This window comes from Pipistrellus kuhlii, unplaced genomic scaffold (genome assembly GCF_014108245.1).
Source record: "Pipistrellus kuhlii isolate mPipKuh1 unplaced genomic scaffold, mPipKuh1.p scaffold_m20_p_6, whole genome shotgun sequence".
Classification (NCBI taxonomy): domain Eukaryota; kingdom Metazoa; phylum Chordata; class Mammalia; order Chiroptera; family Vespertilionidae; genus Pipistrellus; species Pipistrellus kuhlii.
This window is the reverse complement of record NW_023425562.1, coordinates 70,377,837-70,397,413: the sequence shown is the minus strand read 5'-3', so window position 1 is coordinate 70,397,413 and position 19,577 is coordinate 70,377,837. Positions and strand designations below refer to the sequence as shown.

The 19,577-nt window shown below is 46.2% G+C and overlaps 1 protein-coding gene across 8 annotated transcripts in view; it reads right to left on the bottom strand.

The window, feature by feature from the left end:
• The window catches only part of RIN2 (Ras and Rab interactor 2), a 203,300-nt gene that overhangs the window by 90,045 nt on the left and 93,678 nt on the right, over positions 1 to 19,577 (bottom strand). For 3 of the 8 annotated variants that reach the window (XM_045574687.1, XM_036418969.2, XM_045574684.1), the window contains one exon: positions 11,393 to 11,485. Coding sequence is in view for 5 of the 8 variants with exons in the window: in XM_045574684.1 (XP_045430640.1) it covers positions 11,393 to 11,485 (93 nt within the window). In the remaining 3 variants the exon portion in view is untranslated. Of the gene's footprint in view, positions 1 to 11,392; positions 11,486 to 12,760; positions 12,945 to 13,845; positions 13,986 to 19,577 lie in introns of those variants that run through there. The other 5 variants (XM_045574685.1, XM_045574688.1, XM_036418968.2 and 2 more) reach the window with 5 other exon arrangements.

Sequence of the window (19,577 nt, the reverse complement as noted above, 5' to 3'; positions counted from 1 at the left end):
TTATGGGTGCAGAGTCATTACAGACCGAATAAATGAATAATCCTATCTAATAAAAGAGAAGCATGCAAATTGACCCCCCGCTATGCCCACCAGCCAATCAGGAGTGAGTATGCAAATTAGCCCAACCAAGATGGCAGTTAATTTGCATATCCAGGCATAGAGCAAGACTTAAGACAGCTTAGAAGGAAGCCAAACGCTGCAGAAGGGAGTGAAGCTTCGGAGAAGCAAGCAAGCAGGGTTAGAGAGAATGGAGGGAAGCAGGCGGCGTGGTGGAAACCACCGCAGGAAGACCTACTGCAGGAATCTTCCTGCAATGGGCCTCTAGTATATGTATAATAGACTCATACATGCATTACACATATCTTCATCCATTCAGTCATATGTACTGGACCCCTATTATTAATGGCCAGGTACTAAGCTAGTTCCAGGTCATACACATTCAAGACAGTGCATGCTAAATACATGCACACACTTTTCTTGCTTTCATTTCTTCTACTTCTGGAAGGCCTGCCCCAGAGTCAGAGAGACCTTAAAAATGGGCAACTTCCTAATTTCTACTGCAGTCCAGGAATTGTCAACCTCAGTGCAAATTTGGAGCCAGATAATTTGTTGTGGGAGTTGCTCCTACATTGTAAGAGCCAGCCAGTAGCACCTCCACCCAATTTGTCACAACCAAAAATATTTCCAGATAACTCTGAAATAATATTTCCAGTGGCCTAGCCTGAACTAACTGGCTATCCTGGACCAGAACTCCCAGTCACCTGCATCTATGGGACCTGACCCTCTCCACAGAAACAAGCCCAGATCTGGAAGCAGAATGGGAGTGCGAGAAAGGGTCCAGGCATGCACCCACTGAACACAAATGATGAGCACGCAATGAAAACAGACGATTCCACAAGGCCCCCAGGGACCAGGTCTGACACACGGCAGAACATAGGCCACTCAGACTCCCAGAAGGAATGGCCCCATTCTGTCACACACTGAGTGTCCGCTGCTGCTTTACCACTGAGGCCTCTGGATCCTTTAACTCCACCCAAAAATTACGCAACTACATAATCACTGAATTGTCCTCACTTCCTGATAACATTCAACTCCTTCTTCATGGTTGTCAGATAAATCACAGGATGCCCAGTTAAATTTGAATTTCAGGTGAACAATGGGTAAATTTTTAGTATACATATGTCCCAAATACTGCATATACTTATGCTATAGCTGAAATTCAAATTCAGATGAGTGTCCTGTATTTTTATTTGCTAAATCTGCAACCCTTCCTTCCTTAGAATTAACCAGCATAAGCCCAAATGCTATAATAAGCCCTTTCCAAGACCCACATACTGAGACCTCCCCCGTCCCCCACGTAGTTCTTCTGGTGTGTTCTTCCGGGCTGCAGCTAGCTAGTAAATCTAATCCTGATGAAGTATGTGTTGTTGCTGGTGTTTTAGAACAGCAATCCCCACTTTTTGAGGCAGGACAGACACTGAGAGGCAGCCATCCGAAAGGGACTGCTGTGGTTGGCCAGAAGGGGGCACACTTGGAGCACCTGTGTGTGGGTAAATGGTCTCATCAGGTGTGAGAGGCTTAGAGGGGAGATTTTGCTTCAGTTTGTCACAGCTGAATCACCCTGCCTCTAAAGATCTCCATAGTTGTGTGTGTGTGTGTGTGTGTGTGTGTGTATGTGTGCGTCACTTCTCAGGGAGCAAATAGAATGTGGAGATGTAGTGGGAAAGCAGACAAAAATAAATAAATAAATAAATAAAATAGAGCATCTTATTAGATGGTGGCCATAGCACCAAGCCTTACAGAGAATGGGGGACTGAAGTACGACGTCTGAACTAACTGGTGAAACCCAGGGTTCTAATGACTTTGATTAATTTAGTTTTGAATCTTACCTTTAGGAATCTCTCTCTCTCTCTCTCTCTCTCTCTCTCTCTCTCTCTCTCTCTCTTTCTCTCTCTCTTTCGGATAATGAGCAATCTGAGGTCTCCCCATGGCAGCAGGAGGCAGTAGCCCACTTGACCTAAATTATGTTTCACCTCCTCAGCCTAAGGTGAAATAATTACATAGCTATCGATACTTCCCCCTGAAACCAGAGAGAAGGATGCCGCAAAAGACCTCAGAGCTGCCCTCAAGACCTGAAGAAATGACTCATCACTCTCACCTCACAGCTCTCAGCATGACCCCTAACCCCCAACCCACGGTGTCTTGTAATTTTGCCCTATACAATCTGTCACCTACACACCATCGGGGAGATGGGCCCTGAGCATACTTTCCCATTCTCCTGGGTGGTGCCATTCATCAGTAAAATAAGTTACCTAGTGGGTTTTATTTCTTCACTGCGATGCTCAGTGCCCAGTGTTTGGCTCTGCTCGCACTGGGTGGGCGAACTCTTTCTCTTCTAGAACACTGATGCTCACAGCCCAGCTGGGACGATGACATTACTTCATTTTCCAGGCAGGGACATGAAGCCAGGTCTAGAATGCAGACCTTTCTATGATTTTTGTTTTGTCCTGTTCACTCATAAGAACAGTAGTTCTCAAACTTGAATCCCCTGGCAGGCTTGTTAAAACAGACCCGTGGGCCCCACCCCCAGATTGTCCAACTCACTGGTTCTGGGGTGGAATCCAAGGATCTATATTTCCTAGGAAGTTCTTGGTGACGCTGCTGCTGGGAGCTGGCACCACCCTTAGAACCACTGCTCTAGGCTGCCTTGCTAACAAGCTCTGGGCGATGCCAAAGCTGGCCAGCTAAAGATGATTTAATTATGTTTGACTTTCCTACGGACTATTTTTATTGCCTTTTAGGACTTTAACCAGTTTTGATTTTAACTCGGCAAACATCACAGAATGTCCAAGTCAACTACATATACATTTAATTGTCAAAGTGCTCTTTGAACTAGCTTTATGCCTGTTTCCTGGATTTGAATAAAGTCTGACAGCAGTTCATTCTAATTTATATGAGTCATATGTTTTACCTTTTTGAAAATTACACATTTGGCACAGCTTCAACTCTACACTCCCTCCTGTGCATCCTCCTAATTATGAAAACTCAGAATTTCAACTAGGCCTGGAGAAAATAGGAAGTTGAGAAGAACCAGAGGAATCTATTTCATTAAAAAAATTAAAAAAAAAAAATGTTGCCTGAAGCAAGTGAGAAAGTGTTGAGCCCCAATGAGCAACATGTGGTATCAGAAATGGATGGCCAAAATGTGCTGGGAAAACTAACCTATAAAATCATAAAATCCATTGCTTTTTTTTGAAATAAGAACAGGAATTGTTGTCCAATAAGTTCATGGCATCCCTACAAAGTCATGCCCTAGAGGCCTGATCTGTGTCCCGGATGAGTTTGGGGAAGATGGTCAAAGAGATGCATGTGTATCTGAGAAAAGCCAACCCCTCTCCCAAGAGCCGCTGTCCCCAGGGCCCCACCAGAAGGGGTTTCCTGGGAGCTCTCCCTGAAAAAGGAGGGAAGGGTCAGAGCGGAACCCTCAGCAGGCCATCAGGCTGGGGTTCCACAGGAGAGTGTCAGGCCAGGTCTGATTCCCACCCCTGCTATAAACTACCCAGCCTTGTCACATCAGCCTCCGGGGCCTCAGTTTCCCCATCTGTAAAGGGAGGAGGTTTAGAATCAATGTAAGCCTTTCTGACCAATACAGCAACCACCAGCCACATGTGGCTACTGAGCACTGGAAATGTGGCTAGTCTGAACTGAGACGTGCTCAGTGTAAAATATGCACTGATTTTCTTTCTTTTTTTTTTTTTTTTTTTTTTTTACATTTTTTAAATTAAATTATTATCTGTGTACATATTTTAACATTGCCCCCCCCCCTATTTATACCTCCCCCCCAGAGTTTTGTGTCCATTGGTTGTACTTATATGCATGTATACAAGTCCTTCGGTTAATCTATTATCTCCCCCAGATCTCCCTACCCTCCCTGCTGTAATTTGACAGTCTGCTTGTTGCTTTACTGTCTCTATACCTATCTTTTGGTTCACCAGTTTATAATGTTCTTTATTATCCATAAATGAGTGAGGTCATGTGGTGTTTCTCTTTCACTGACTGGCTTATAAAATACGCACTGATTTTCAAAGGTATTGTACAAAAAGTATAAAATATCTAATTAATATTTTTATGCTTTATTACATATTGACATGAAAATATTTTAGATATACTAGGTTAAATAAAACACATTATTTAAATCATTTTTACTTGATTTTAAATATATATATTTTTATTGATTTGGAGAGGGAGGGAGGGAGGGAGGGAGGGAGGGAGAGAGAGAGAGAGAGAGAGAGAGAGAGAGAGGGAGAAAACATCAATGATGACAGAGAATCATTGATGGCTCGCCTCCTGCATGCCCCCTGCTGGGGATTGAGCCCCAAACCTGGGCTTGAACCCTGACTTGGAATCAAACTATGACCTCCTGGTTCATTGGTGGATGCTCAATCACTGAACCACATCAGATAGGCTGGGTTTTTTTGTTTGTTTGTTTGTTTTGTTTTGTTTTTAATGTGGCTACTAGAACATTTAAAATGACATCTGTGGCTTACTTTGTAGCTCTGTGAGATAGCACTGTGAAGACCTGTCCAGCTGTGCCTAGGAAGTATCTAAGAAAAACTTATTTGTGAAAAACAGAAGACACACAAACGTTGCTGTGAGATATGCTTTGCAATATTATCATGTACTAGAGGCCCTGTGCATGACATTTGCACACGGGAGGTGGGGTGTGGGGGGAGTACCCTCAGCTCAGCCTGCACCCTCTCCAATCTGGGACATCCCTCTCACAATCCTGGACCACTGGCTCCTAATTGCTAACCTGCCTGCCTGCCTGGTTATCCCTAACTGACCCCCCACCAGCCTGATCGCCATTCACTGCCTTTGTGTGCTGGCCTGATTGCCCCCAACTGCCCCCTCCCTGCTGTCCTGGTCGCACCTAACTGCACCCCCCCACAAGCCTAGTCACCCCTTACTGCCCCCCCTACTGGCCTGGTCACCCCTAACTGCCCCCTCCTGGCCTATTTGCCCCTCACTGCCCCCCTGCCAGTCTAATTACCCTCAACTGCTCCCCTGTTAGCCTGGTTGCCCCCAAATGCCACCCCTGCCGGCCTGGTTACCCTTCATGGCCCCCCCGCCAGCCTGGTCACCCCATGCAGCCTGCTTGTTCAGTTGTTTGGTTGTCCCTCACTAACCCCCCTGCCGGCCTGGTTGTAGGCAGCCATCTTGTGAGGGTGTGAGGGTTAATTTGCATATTACATCTTTATTATATAGGCTAGCTATTGATATGTTAATTGTTCTAACCAAACCTCTAATCTATTTTGTTTCCACTGCAAGGTGCCTGCCTGGTCATAGACTGGTACATGGTGCTTCCCTGGACACTTGGTATGGCACGTGACGTCTACTCACACTCAGTAGTCAGCTAGGAGACCAAGGGCTCAACACTCACATCTATGACTTTTAAACATCATGGATCCATGTGAGGATTTCTCCAATTAAATGACTGAGTAAAATGTGATTTAGGGTCCATCCATTATTTTTCAAGCCCCTGCCATCTCCATCCCGTCACACAACAGTGAACTGCTGTCCGGGGCTGTGCATGCACAGAAATGGCTCCTCATGTAAAGAGCAGCCTGAAAACTCAGGTGCCAAAATCGCTGAGGCCCAAGCTGTGCAATGGTGCCAGTTGTGGATGGCTGGAAATTTGCCTGCAGATAGAATTTCTGAAAGCACATGAACTTTTCAAATGCCAAGGAGAGACTGATAGCTACAGGAAGTCTGTTGTGGTGACGTGAATCATCACTCCTGATTTCTCTGTTTTGTGGAATCAGATTTTAGCAATTAGGTTTCTTCACATGAGCCGCACTTCTGTTCTTTACGGTGCTAGAGAGCTCTCCTCCGGCTTCTCTGACCCATGACCCAGGCTCTCCGTTTCTGAGAGACAGCCATGCTGAGCCTGTTATTATACAAACACTGTGCCCAATGACCAAAACCTCCTCTCACTGAGCCTCTGCTGCTGAGCTGGGCCCTCGAGCACCCCAGGTTGTGTGTGAACCCACATTCAGGTCACCTCCACACTGAATGAGCAGTTTGGAGGTACAGGACAGCAAAGTCCCTATAATCAAAACACATTTCTTCCTGGTCAGCTAAGACCAACCGTTTCCCTGTCACTGAGGCAAAGGGAGGCAGGAAGCAGACACTCCGAGAGGACGAATGCCACCAACTTGTAGGCTGGGGCGCCCCTGGGAGAAATGAGAATTGCTATGTGGATAAGCTCCACTGATCCTTTTTGGCATTGTTCTGTGCTATAAGGGGGTCAGGAATGTGGCAACAAAGACAAAACAAATCCCCTCATGGCAGCGTTCAGAGTTCAGAGAGTTCAGGTTTACTTCCTGGCTCTACATTGGGGTCACAGCTAAGCCTTCATACACAACATTTCTACCACAACTTAACCTTTAGATAAAAATAAAGGTAGATACCAGCTCCACCATAAAGAGCTCCATTGTCAGGGGATAAGATGGGTGTACCCCACCTGGAAGGGTAAGTGGGAGCCTGATGGGAAGAGGTGGAGGGTGAGAGAGAGGAGGTGGGTAAGCAAAGCCCAGAATGTGGGCATGAGCAGGTTTGGGCCATGAGGACCCTTGGAAGAAGAGCTGAGGAGTAGGTGGGAGCACAACCTGAAAGTCCTTGCAGGGGAAGAGTGCAGACCCGGTGCTGGACCCAGATGGAGCCTGAGTCTGCGGAGGTAACGTGATGGGTGTCGTGGCTCGTGACAAAGCAAGCACACATGTTCGGGGGCAGTGCAGACGGATCACGAGCATTGCCCATGGTGCCCACAAATGAAGGAATGAGAATCCAAGAAGGGAGATAATGCAGGAAAGGGAGGATGGGTGTAGATGCTGGAGACTTGAGGGGTATTTGTCAGCAATGGCTGGTGTGGGCACAGGGGTGGCTTGGAGGAAGCTTGGAGCTCAGGAAAAGGAGGGATCAAAGATTCCTTTGAGCTCCTCTGCCCTCGTGCAGGACCATCTGGAACTTTACCAGCCTAGGCAATGTTGTTCTTACACGATCCCTTTCACACAGCACACCCCTGCAATATGACAGCAATAGGTGTTCACCCCCATTACTTAGGGGCAGGTAACAGGGAATTGCTGGCCTTCCCCGTGCATTTTCACGGAGACCTTAAGTTACTGTTTCCCACAGGAGGTGGGGGACATTAACAATGGCGCCGGGAAGGACTCTGACCTGTTGGCCCAGCAGCACAGGATTTCTGTGGCCAGGGTTCCAGGATGCAATTCTACGGGAACAATGACCCTGGGCCCTCTCATTACCCCAGAACGCTCAATCAGTGCCTTATCCACCACTCTGTGTCCTGTGACTTATCTGAGTCACTTCCATGAGCCAGGACACATGGGAAGCCACAAATCAAGGCTTGCTTCTAGTGGTCGGCAACTCCGGTTTAAATACACCAGAAACTGGATGGGGGGACATACTGATGTAAAAGAGGCCCAATGACTACGCTTTACACAAAATCGCAGGAGCCCTACTAAGCAAGAAAAACATAACAAGCATATGGAAGTCAGCTGTGGGCCAAGAACGTGACGGAGACTTTTCATGCTTTACGGTGGATGTGGAGAATGACACTGCAGTAGCTGAAGAGTCTCTTTGAAATGTAGCCCCACCACATCCCTGGGAAATACAGTCAATATCCGCTCTCCAACCAAAAGCCACTTCCTCAGGAGAGATTTCTCTGGAACCCAGCATTATGTTATACAGTCTCAAAGCCCCTTTTATTTCTCACACGAGGCACTGTTTTCTCTTATTTAACTATGGGTTCAGTGTCATGATTATTAGATTAATAATCTTTCTTGCTACCAGACTGAAACCTCGCTGAGGTCAGGGATGGCTTCTGGTTTTTCTCTCCCCTGGGCCACGTACAAGCCTGGCTAATCAAAAGCAGTCAACGTTTGAAACATAAAAGCATGAGGAATAAAAGAAGGCCCAGTGGGTCCCAGGATGTGTCGAGCGACAAACCATCTCAACGACTGAACTCCAGCATTTTAAAAGTGAACCTCTAAAGAGCCAATATTAAATGTCCAACGGGCAGTTTACTTCATCCTTGCAGATAATGACATGCCTACATTAGGAAATAATTGATAACTAATATCATTTATCTGAATTATGATTAATAATATTTTCCCATAATAACTAACTGTGGATTACCATAGTAAAGAATAACAATGGCAATAAAGAGGAAAGAAAGGAAATACAGTTGACCTTTGAACAACATGGGCTGAAGGGGCTTACCCCAAGCAGTAGAAAATCTGCATGTAATTGTTGACTCTACAGTTGAACTTTCACATCTGCAGATTCAACCAACCTTGAATGGAAAACAGTACTTTCAATCCACGGTTGGGAAAGCCCTGGATACAAAGGGTCGACTATATTTATTGCAGGAAATCTGCATGCAAGTGGACCTACACAGTCCAAGCCCCTGTTATTCAAGGGTCAAATATCATTTACATGGAGCATCTAACAAATAAATTGAAGTTCTGCAAACAAAAACAAAATGAAGAACGAAATAGACAACCCCGACAGTGCAGGTCACTTTGCCTACATTTTCCTCAAGGGCCTTCAACTCAGGAGAGAGACAGTAGAGCTCGCCTCAGCAGTTCCAGCAGGGCTCTCTCCTCTTGCTTGACCCTTTCATAGGACACAGTCCAGAAATATAAAGTAATTACCTTTAACCTGCTTTTCAACTGAAAATTGAAAAAAAGAAAAGAAAAAGAAGATTTTCCTCAGGACTGTAGGAAAAACTGGGTCCAACAAGGCCCCTGCCTAAGGAATTTTCCAAGGCAAGTTTGACCATACTCAAAGTTCTCATTTTGTCTTGAATTTAATATCTAACTACTAGGTAAGAGTCAGCCCCACTACACTTGCTGAGCAGAAGGTGGTAATTATGAACTGGCCAGTATTTAGGCTGATGTAGGCAGTGCCTTCGGTTAAGGAGGGGGTTGGGTTCTTCCCTTCTAGCAGCATGCAATAATTATCTCATCCTGAGCCAGAATCCTGGAACTGGAGCCGAGTCAGGGGCCTGGTGGGTCTAGCACCTGGTCTACAGGAGACTTGAGGAGCCCCTCGCTGGCCTCAGGATGGTGGATGTTATGCAAGTTTGATTCAAATTGAATAAACTGCTTGAGAACTGCAAATGCTGCATCCACATACCTTAACTATGAGGGCTGAGAATCGAGACCATCTGTGTCAACATAACTATTTCTTCTAGGATATTCTTGCCCAGGAAGTTAAAGCTGTAAAACAATAAATAACTTCTCTGTTTGCTGCAGAAAATTTTTATAGGACAATCTGTCCTAGAAAATAGTTTGCTCACCTGGGAAAACAACTTTTATATCAATGATGGTTTATTGCCAGGACTCAAGACCCTTGTCTTATCAACAAAACAACAAATGACAAGTGCTGGCGAGGTTGCGGAGAAAAAGGAACCCTCGTGCACTGCTGGTGGGAATGCAGACTGGTGCAGCCACTGTGGAGAACAGTATGGTGTTTCCTCAAAAAAGTAAAAATGGAACTCCCATTTGACCCAGTGATCCCACTTCTAGGAATATATCCCAAGAAAACAAACACCAATCAGAAAGAATACATGCACCCCAATGTTCATGGCAGCACAATTTATAATCGCTAAGATTTGGAAATAGCCTAAGTGCTCATCAGCAGATGAGTGGCTTAAAAAACTGTGGTAATACTACAATGCGGTAAAAAGGAAGGAACTCCTACTATTTCCAATAGCATGGATGGACCTGGAGAGCATTATGCTAAGTGAAATAAGTCAGTTGGAAAAAAAATAATTATCACATGATCTCACTCATTTGTGGAATATAATGAACAACATAAACTGATGAACAAAAACAGATCCAGAGACAGAGAAGCATTGATCAGATGGTCAAACTTCAGAGGCAAGGCAGGGGAGGGTAGGGGGGAAGTGGAGAGATCAACCAAAGAACTTGTATGCATGCATTTAATAAGCATAACCAATGGTCACAGACACTAGGGGGGCAATGGGGAGATAAGGATACATATGTAATACCTTAATCAATAAAGGGGGGGGGGAAAAGACCCTGGTCTTACTATACCCATCAATCTCGAACAATTATATCATAAACTTTGCTGAAATCCAATCACTTCTCTGCCTTGAAAAATATAGCTCAAAGGACATGGATTGAGACCTCTACACCCTATCCACACACCTCCTGACAGCCACTGGCTTAGACCCAGCAGGACTATTTACTGACCCTGACCTCCCTTATCATGGGCCTTAGCTTTCTTTTATCAACAGGCTCTTCCAGTGGTTTATACGGAGTCTCTAAATGACACAATAAATCAGGTTTGGCTCTTGGAAGTAGGACACATTTAAATGGGAGTTAATACATACTCACAACCCATTAGGGTGGGAAATCTAGTAAAATGGTCAGTTTTCCTCTGTAACAAAGTTAAGAAGCCTCTATACCATTTCTCCTATTGAGGAAAGATTGAACTGCAGTTTGAACACCTGCCTATGACAGATTTCAAATGCAAACTCTGCCTTCATTTTTCTACTCTTTTACATGATTCTGTATTTTCCAAATGTTCTACAATCATGATGTTTTACTTTGAGGGTGAGCAGAAGGACACAGAGCAAGAACAATAAGAAGGGAATCCACTTCCAAGTGTAAATCAGGAATGACCACCAAGTCTTAATTTAAAACACATGCACACACAGAGAATGTAAAACATCCATTTAGAGTCTTATCTCTTTAAGCTGGCAAAGTAACTGTATGGCACCGACATCAGTATGCATCTGGAGAAGCTGTACAGTTTTAATCATGCTGCCTTGGTTCACCCTTGTCTGACCATAAGAGACCTCTGGGGAGTTTGATAAAATGCACCAGTAAATAACATTCCATCTCTGCTTACTGTTGTTGTTATTGTTCTTCTTCTTTTTTTTAAAATGAGCACTAAGTGATTCATACAGTCAAGCAAAGTGTAAAACCCAGGACCAACGCCACTGATTCACTAGAATGCAAAGTCCAGCTTCCATTGTAAACCAACCCGCTAAAACCTGGGCCGCTGGCAACCAAAGATCACCTCATCTGTCTTCCACAGGGTGGCACCTCTGGGTGCCTGGGTCCTGGGCCTGTCCTGCAGCTCACAAAAGTCCCAAAGACTGCCAAACCTGGTAACAGCTTGCAGCTGGGCTCAGGCACGCTCCGCCAGCCAGAGCTGGCTCAGAGAGCAGGCTGCCCCTGCAGCTTGCCGGGCCGGGCAGCTGGAGAGCCTGCAGCTCCCCACGCAGCCTGGCAAAGGGAGCGAGCTGCAGCTTAGCGATCCCAACCGAGGCTTCCTTTACCTTAAAGAAACTTCCTCGCTTGTCCGGGCTGCGGGTACCCATGGTCCAGGATGACATTCCCTCCGGCGAGTCTCTACTGCACGCTGGGGACTCCTGGAGGTAGAGACATTTTTAATGGTTAGTCCAGCCTGTAGGAAATTCCTTTCTAAGCCACAGAACACTCACAACAACAGCCCTGCCAAGATCTTTTTCCATCAACAACATAGTGCCATTTATTTCCCACCAAAGCCCTTCCATCCCCTTTCAGGCTGGTTTCCTGCCTCCGACAGCACAGTTCCTAGACGCGGCCCCACCTCACTGCCCCACCTCCCCCCTTTCCAGCTGACGCAGGAGGTCTCGGGGGACTACAGAACGCACAATGATGGCTTTGTGTTTGCTTGACCTCACACACAAGTCCTAGAGGCACCAATATTAGATGTCACTGCACTCTGCCCCAAAGCTTACGGACTTCATGTGGCTGAGCACAGAGGGGCAGCAGAAGCTTGAGGCTGTGCACGTCGCAAGAAACCGTGCTGGGATGGGATAAAGCCACCCTCAGTTCTATTAACCCTCTCCCCAAGGCTAGGTCAACACGAGGGCTGGGAATAAGTCCTTCCATTTTCTCCTTAGACATCAAAGATTGGGGATGAAAATCCACGTCCCTGTTTATCGAGGTTAACTTGGGTAAGCAACAGATGTAAACAGCACCAGGATACCCTAAAGGTGGGGGCACCCTTTGGTCCGTGGAGGGAAATCTAAAGGCGTGATATGATTCTGAATCACAGCCCTGGCTCTGTGAGCTTGGAATTTCCCTTATCTGAGCGTTAAAACCCAGTACGCTTTCCTCTCGGTCACAAAGCCTTCAATGTCCACTTGTAAGTAAAGCACACACACACCCAGGCAGCTGGCCCCACGCCGGCCAGTGTGCATTGAGACCCGGGGAGCGTCCCCAGATCTTCCTTGCCCAGCGAGGCTGGACATGCAGCAATTATAAAACCGCCCTCCTGCTCAGGATCCTGCCTGCTCACAAGGTGTAGCTGGTCCTAGAACCACGAGCCGCAGGTGGAGGGCCATAAAGGAAGTGTGCATTCAGTAAAAACATCTCTTAAGACATAAGAGGGGGTTCAGCCATGGGGATGGAGAGGGAGAGACAGAGCCATGGTCATGCTGCCCGTTTGCTGAGGCTATTTCATTATTAGCTGGGGAACGGGGAGCCAGCAGCACCGAGGGGACATGTCAGCAACCAGAAGAGCAGAATTCCTTTGCAGAGAACTGAATCCCTGCGAGTGAGCGACGCTCTTCGGAGAGAGGCTCATTTCAGCCTCAAGCGCTGCCCCCTGAGGGACTCCATCCAGGAAAAACTGAGGATGTAGGGCACACCCACCCGACCTTCCAGAATGTTCACCTATTTCAGTTATTTCTCCATCGCTCGGTCACTTCAAAGGTTCGGAGGTGTCTTTTCTGTGTTCCTTTCCACTTGCAATCCCGCTGAGTGCAGGCCCGTTTCCAAACACCTCCTTAGGCATGTGGCGAGCTCCCCCTGCCATTCCGCTGACTCCCGAGGTTCAGGTCCTCAGGCTCAGCCATTCCCGGGAGCCCCGGCCCCATGGCCTCTGACGCCCATCACGGATTAACCAAGTCCACAGGCTGGAGCGGCTCCAGGAAGAAAACGGTGCCGTGTTCGGAAGGAAGAGCGGGATGGAGACCACGCCCTAACCGCTTCGACCCAGAAGCACACCGACACGAAAGTAGACTTCCTGAAACCGAGCCACATGGCTGTAACTCCTTCCCTTTCAGACGTCTTCTCAGCAAGAGACCTGCCCTGGCACAGCAGTGAAGGAACCGTTCCCCGAGAGCCAAGGCTTCATTCCTCAGCCAGCCAGACCTGCGTCTCTTTGCTCTGCTCAGAAATTTCCTGTATGCAAGCCCTTTTGGATGCGCCAGCCAGGCAGGGGAGCTTGCCTATAGCGACAGAGCAGTTTGGAGTTCAGGAAGCTGCCCGAAGAATGTGTCCTCAATGAAACCTCCACTCTGGCCTCCACGTGCGGCAGGCAGATCCATCACGTTTCTTTAAGATGAAGGTCGCATCCACCCCCTCCTCCCATGGCTAAGCCAGCATGGAGATGCCAGCAGGTGATTAGAACAGGCTGCCTAGTGCCACGGGAGGTCCTTCCCACAGAAGGAAATCCAAGTGGAACTACACACCACAGATAATTCTAATTGCTCAAAATAAAGTTTTTAAAAGCCCCAAATAAGTTTTGGATGACCGTCTTTCCTGTTGTAGCAATAGTTTCCTTCCCAAGCCATAACCTCTGACACCTTGCTCAATACCGGCAGAAATTTAATAGAATTTAAAATGATTACCTCTTCCCATTCATGGTTAAACCCTCCCCCCATCCCAACTGGTTTACACCAGTAGTTTCAACCTAAAACCACCCCGGTATCAGGCCAGACTAAGGAACAGAAAAAAGTACCGTAGTTCGAGAGGCTGCAAAATTCCTCCCGAGTTAGCGGTGGGAGCGGCTGCTTTACCGGTTTCCCTGAAGTGGTAAAGCGGATTCTTGACACATCAGCCCCGTGCATCCAATGGGTCATTCCAGACGCTGGCTAAAAGCTAGCAAAAAAAATGTCCTAATGGCACTACGGGACACGGCAAACATTTTGGAGCTGCCAAGCCTCTTCAATAACACCACTGAAGGAATGTAAACGGCTGGTTGCTTCAGTTGCTAAGGGACGAAGGCAGGAAGAGATTCTACCTCCCTCTCCAGAAGCACCAGGCTCTGCCGTCTGAGACCTCGCTGTGGCTTTGCAGGTGCCGGGAGAGCTACTGCTGAGGTGGAGGTCTGTCCTGAAATCACAGCATCAGGGACTCGCTGAGTCACCTGGCCAGGCTCCAGGCGGCCCTGACTGCCTCTGAGCAGGACCGTCCGAGGCTGATGCTCCGGCCCATTCTACAGAGAGCCCCTAAGGACAGGCGCCGGGGCTCCACTGCCTGGTCCTTGGCTGCAGGCTGGCGGGCGGGGCTGGGAACACCGAGTGCCCACTTCCCAGTTTGCTGATCAATGGAGCTGAGTTGAGTGGCAGGCACTCTTCCAGCGTTTTCTCTTCCTGGCCACTGGCCAGATCTCAGAGAGATAGAGGGTCTGAGTTGTGTCCACATCCTTCCTTCCTTTCCCCTTCCCTCCCCTCCACCCTGGATTTATTTAGTCCAATGATATTCTTCCTATTTTACTTGCCCCAGATCACAAGCGCAAACCCACAGGAGAAGCAGCCCTAACTTACCCTGGCATTCACCACTCCCAAGTTCAAGTTAAAAAGAAATGCCGCTTAGTCAAGTCATCTCCAACGAAAGCTTTCTCATCTCTACCTTTTCCCTTCTTTCGAGGGAGACAAAGTGAACTTTGGTTCTAAGTAAACAAGGTACCTTTATTATAATTACATCACAGCCTAATTACTGAATAGGAGAAAGTGACTCACCCCTGGGGACCTGTCAGGTCAAGGCCAATCCCAAGAAATACACTTCACCTTCTCCCGGGATGAAGGCAAGTCTTCCTTCTTAAATGTTTGTGCGTGTGTGTTTTTTTTGTCTTTGCTACGAGGCAGAAGCAAGTGGGGCGTCTCTGTGTCTGGATCCAGGGCATGTCTCTGAATATTTTCATAATGTTCTATGTATTACCACAGCTTTTAGAAGTTGGACAGAAAAACTCTATTCCAGGCTCTGGTTTGACAATTCATGTTTTGTGCGTTTTTACATTTTTCCTTTTTTTTTTTTTTAAGTATTTTGCATAGCTACCCAGCACTGATTTTTCAAACTTTTTTTTTAATTAAAGGAAAAACAAAAACAGATCATGAAAACTCTTCAAACAAAAAGAAAAACTAATTTGTGGGAAGTAAGAAATCAGAAGCAAAAAACTGTATTCCCAGTCCCCTCACTCACTAGCTGTGTTTTTAAAAAGAAGTAGGCACAATGCTCAGCACCTTGATTTCTCTAAGAATAGTCAAGAACAGTAATTTCAGTTGGAATGTACACTTCTTTGAGGTGGAATCTGCTTCTCCACTCTTTTTATAAAAATATATCTTTAGAGCTGAAACTGGTTTGGCTCAATGGATAGAGCGTTGGCTTGCGGACTGAAGGGTCCCGGGTTCGATTCCGGTCAAGGGCATGTACCTCGGTTGCGGGCACATCCCCAGTAGGGGGTGTGCAAGAGGCGGCCGAGTGATGACTCTCTCTCATCGATGTTTCTAACTCTCTATCTCTCTCCCTTCCTCTCTGTACAAAATCAATAAAATATATTAAAAAAAATATCTTTAGAGTTGAAAGTATTACAGATGTCTCCTTCTCACCCCCATTTATTCCCTCCACCCCACCCCTTCCCATCCCCAGTATTCTTGTTTCTTTTTCTTTTTTTTTCTTTTTTTAAAATATATTTTATTGATTTTGTACAGAGAGGAAGGGAGAGAGATAGAGAGTTAGAAACATCGATGAGAGAGAGTCATCGATCAGTTGCCTCTTGCACACCCCCTACTGGGGATGTGCCCGCAACCAAGGTACATGCCCTTGACCAGAATCGAACCCGGGACCCTTCAGTCCCCAAGCCGACGCTCTGTCCATTGAGCCAAACCAGTCTAGGCTCTTGTTTCTTTTTTTTAAGAAAGAGCTCAAAGGTGAAACTGTGCATGTCTGCTGTTAACAGGATTGGCCTGTAAATGGGGCTAATTCTGGTGGAGGTTCATCCCGTCCTTCCTTGAAAAACTCGTGTCTCAGAGACGCTCACCTCATCCATGTGGCAGCAGCTCAGCGGTGCCCGGGTACCGAGGGGTGGACACTGCCACTGGAGGTGGGCAACTGGTGGGAATTCTTTTCTTGGGTGGGAACCTGCCTCTCTTCTCTTACCTCTCAATGCCCTCATTCTACCCCTTGGTACTGACCGAGGTGGTCCCTCTTCCACATCCCAGCAGACATCCCTATTCCTCCCTTGAGTGGTAGCTTCTCGTGAGCGTGGTGCTGGCCTCAGGGTGGTGCCCTCAGCCCATCAGGAACGGGGTTAATAAGGAAGGGGAGGGGGTGGCTGTTACCTTCAAAGCATCCCCGTTTGGCATTTCAGAAGTTGTGTGTCATTTCAAACGCTCAACTTGAAAGCTCCAGGTGGTAAGTGGTCACACCCCCTGCACATGTGACATACAATGAAGACGCCTCCTAAGCCATCTTGGCTCTTTTGACCCAAAGGACAACCTGGACGGGAAGCTACACACTTCTTCCTCAGGGTCTACTTGTCGATCCGTGAGCACTTGAGTTTAGAGCTCTCTTTTCCAAGGTTCCCCGGCTGTCTTGGTGGTTAATTTAATGAGAGGATCTGGGAATAGTTTATTATCCAGGGTGTATTTTACACGGAGCACGTCTCAGTTCGGACTAGCCACATTTCCAGTGCTCAGTAGCCACATGTGGCTGGTGGCTGCTCTATTGGTCAGAAAGGCCTACATTGAGTCTACACCTCCTCCCTTTACAGATGGGGAAACTGAGGCCCTGGAGGCTGACGTGACAAGGCTGGGTAGTTTATAACAAGGATGGGAATCAGACCTGGCCTGACTGTCTCCTGTGAAACACCCACCCTAGTGGCCTCCTGAGGGTTCCGCTCTGACCCTTTCCTCCTTTCCCAGGGGGAACTCCCAGGAAACCCCTGCTGATCTGCATCCTGGAGGCGTTTGGCGCAGATGGTAAAAGACATGCCTATGTATCCAAAAACGGCCACCCACTCCTCCAGAGAGTAACTGTCCCCACAGCCTCTTCATTAATGTGTTTTGTTTGGTTAACCTACAGCCTATGTCGCTAATGGAGCAAAGAATAAGAACATACATAAAGTCCAAATGGCTACATAAACATGTTCTGTTTAAAAGGGCAGATCTCATGCTAAATGTTCCTACCACAATAAATAAAATAAAATAATAAAATAAAATAAAATAAAAATCCTAGGCCCAAATGTCATGACAATCACCTTTATGAGGGAAAAAGGGAACATCATTCCTATATAATAAACTAGCCTCCTAGCACATATGTTGCTTGAATTTCATGCACTAATTTGCTACTTTTTCCTTCATTTTTAGTCCTGCCTTTTAATATGTTTCTATCTTTCCAAACTTTCCACTTCACCATTAGGATATTTACCCACTCTTTCAACCAGGAATATGCCGGAAAATGTTTAACAACTGGCTTTCTGGTGAGTAAAAGCCCAAAGTTTTCGCATCTGCCTATTTTGCGAACAATCCCATCACTCGCATCATGGGCAATTTCAAATTACTGAGGTGACATCAACGGGCCTGCAAAGTTCATGAAAATGTATCAATCAGCTGTAGTGAGCAGGGAGAACGGACTCCAGCTCACCACTGCATTTCATTCACCCATTCTGAACCACAAGGTCTCTGAAGAGGTTGCTTTTATTTGATTCTTCATATGCTGAAGTAATAAGAAGATAATAAAAGCAAGAAACTAGATCTCAAAATCGAAACCAGTACTTTATCCATGAAACCACATTGTTTGTCCCCAGTAAGATGTGAAATATTTCTGGCTAGCTTCTTAACCAAGTTAGATGACGCCATCAGGACAACTGGAAGGAAGCTATATGTTCAGTCTGTTACTTCGGACTTAGGAGGCCCCATTTCATTAGAAGCTGAAGAGAATAAAAGATCCTCCTTTAGCCAACCAGACATTGGGGACCCTATAGGCCTTATCAGAGTAGTATCTCCAATGTCTTACACAATACCTGTGCATATGTGCTCAACGAAAGTTGACTGGATAAGTAAGTGCATGAGATTTTACAGAGAAGTCATCTAGTTTGAAAGGTTTTGTTTTTGTTTTTAATTCTTTATTGTTTAAAGTATTACATAAATCTCCTCCCATCCCCCATTAAACTCTCCCGGCCACTCCAATCCCCCAGAACATGCCCTTGCCCCCTCTACTGTCTGTGTCCATTGGTTTTGCTCATATGCATGCATACAAGTCCTTTGGTTTATCTCTTACCCTCTCCCTACCCCTGCCTTCCCTCTGAGGTTGGACAGTCTGTTCGAAGCTTCTATGTGTCTGGCTCTATTTTAAAAAATATATATATTTTATTGATTTTTTACAGAAAGGAAGGGAGAGGAATAGAGAGCCAGAAACGTCGATGAGAGAGAAACATTGACCAGCTGCCTCCTGCACACTCCCCACCGGGGATGTGCCCGCAGCCAATGTACATGTCTTTGACTAGAATCAAACCTGGGACCCCTAGTCTGCAGACCGACACTCTATCCACTGAGCCAAACCGGTTTCGGCTCTGGCTCTATTTTTGTTCATCAGTTTATGTTGTTCATTATATTCCACAAATGAGTGAGATCAAGTGATATTTATCTTTCTCCAACTGGCTTATTTTGCTTAGCATAATGCTCTCCAGGTCCATCCATGCTGTTGCAAATGGTAAGAGTTCCTTCTTTTTTACAGCAGCGTAGTGTTCCATTAAGGAATGGTTTTTAAGGAATGGCTTCCTCAAAGCACCAGATGACAGAAAGAACCAGAGCTTCAAGAATGACAAAATAAGATCAAATACCAGACACACATATTCCAAGCTGGAAAACCATTTCTTATACCCCTTTGAAATACACATTCTCTCGGTGGCTGAATTTTCCCTACAGAGTCTGTGATCTGGATGTCTTTCTTTTCTCTATAACACCCAGACCCACTTTGTTCTCTACAAGTCTGTAGTTGTCATGTTCCTCAGCTCTTTCATTTATGCACAAATCAGAATTCTAGAAAGGTTTTCAGATGTTTCCAAGCCATCACAGCTTCATTAGAGACCACAAAACGAAACAAAAAATCCACCAGATAGTGCAAAACTCCCAATGTAATATAGCTGGTTGCGCAAATGGACTTTGTATGCCTGTGTCTTATGGGGATAGACAGAGCCTTAAACTTCCCATTCCTGCTTGTAAGAAGTGGGCTGGAGAACAATGAAACGGTTGGGCCTCCTCTGAAGAACACCTCCTTCTAAGTTGCAGATTCCATGTGGGACAGTCAGTAAAACCACATGATCCAATATCAAAATAGCAAAATGCAATACCTTCTATAATTAGTAAATGCCCTATTAACATGCATTACTATCTTGCAGCCAGAACTCAGAAATTATGAAGGGAGAAGCATTAAGAAACAGTTGATCTCCAAGATACTTGAATACTTTAT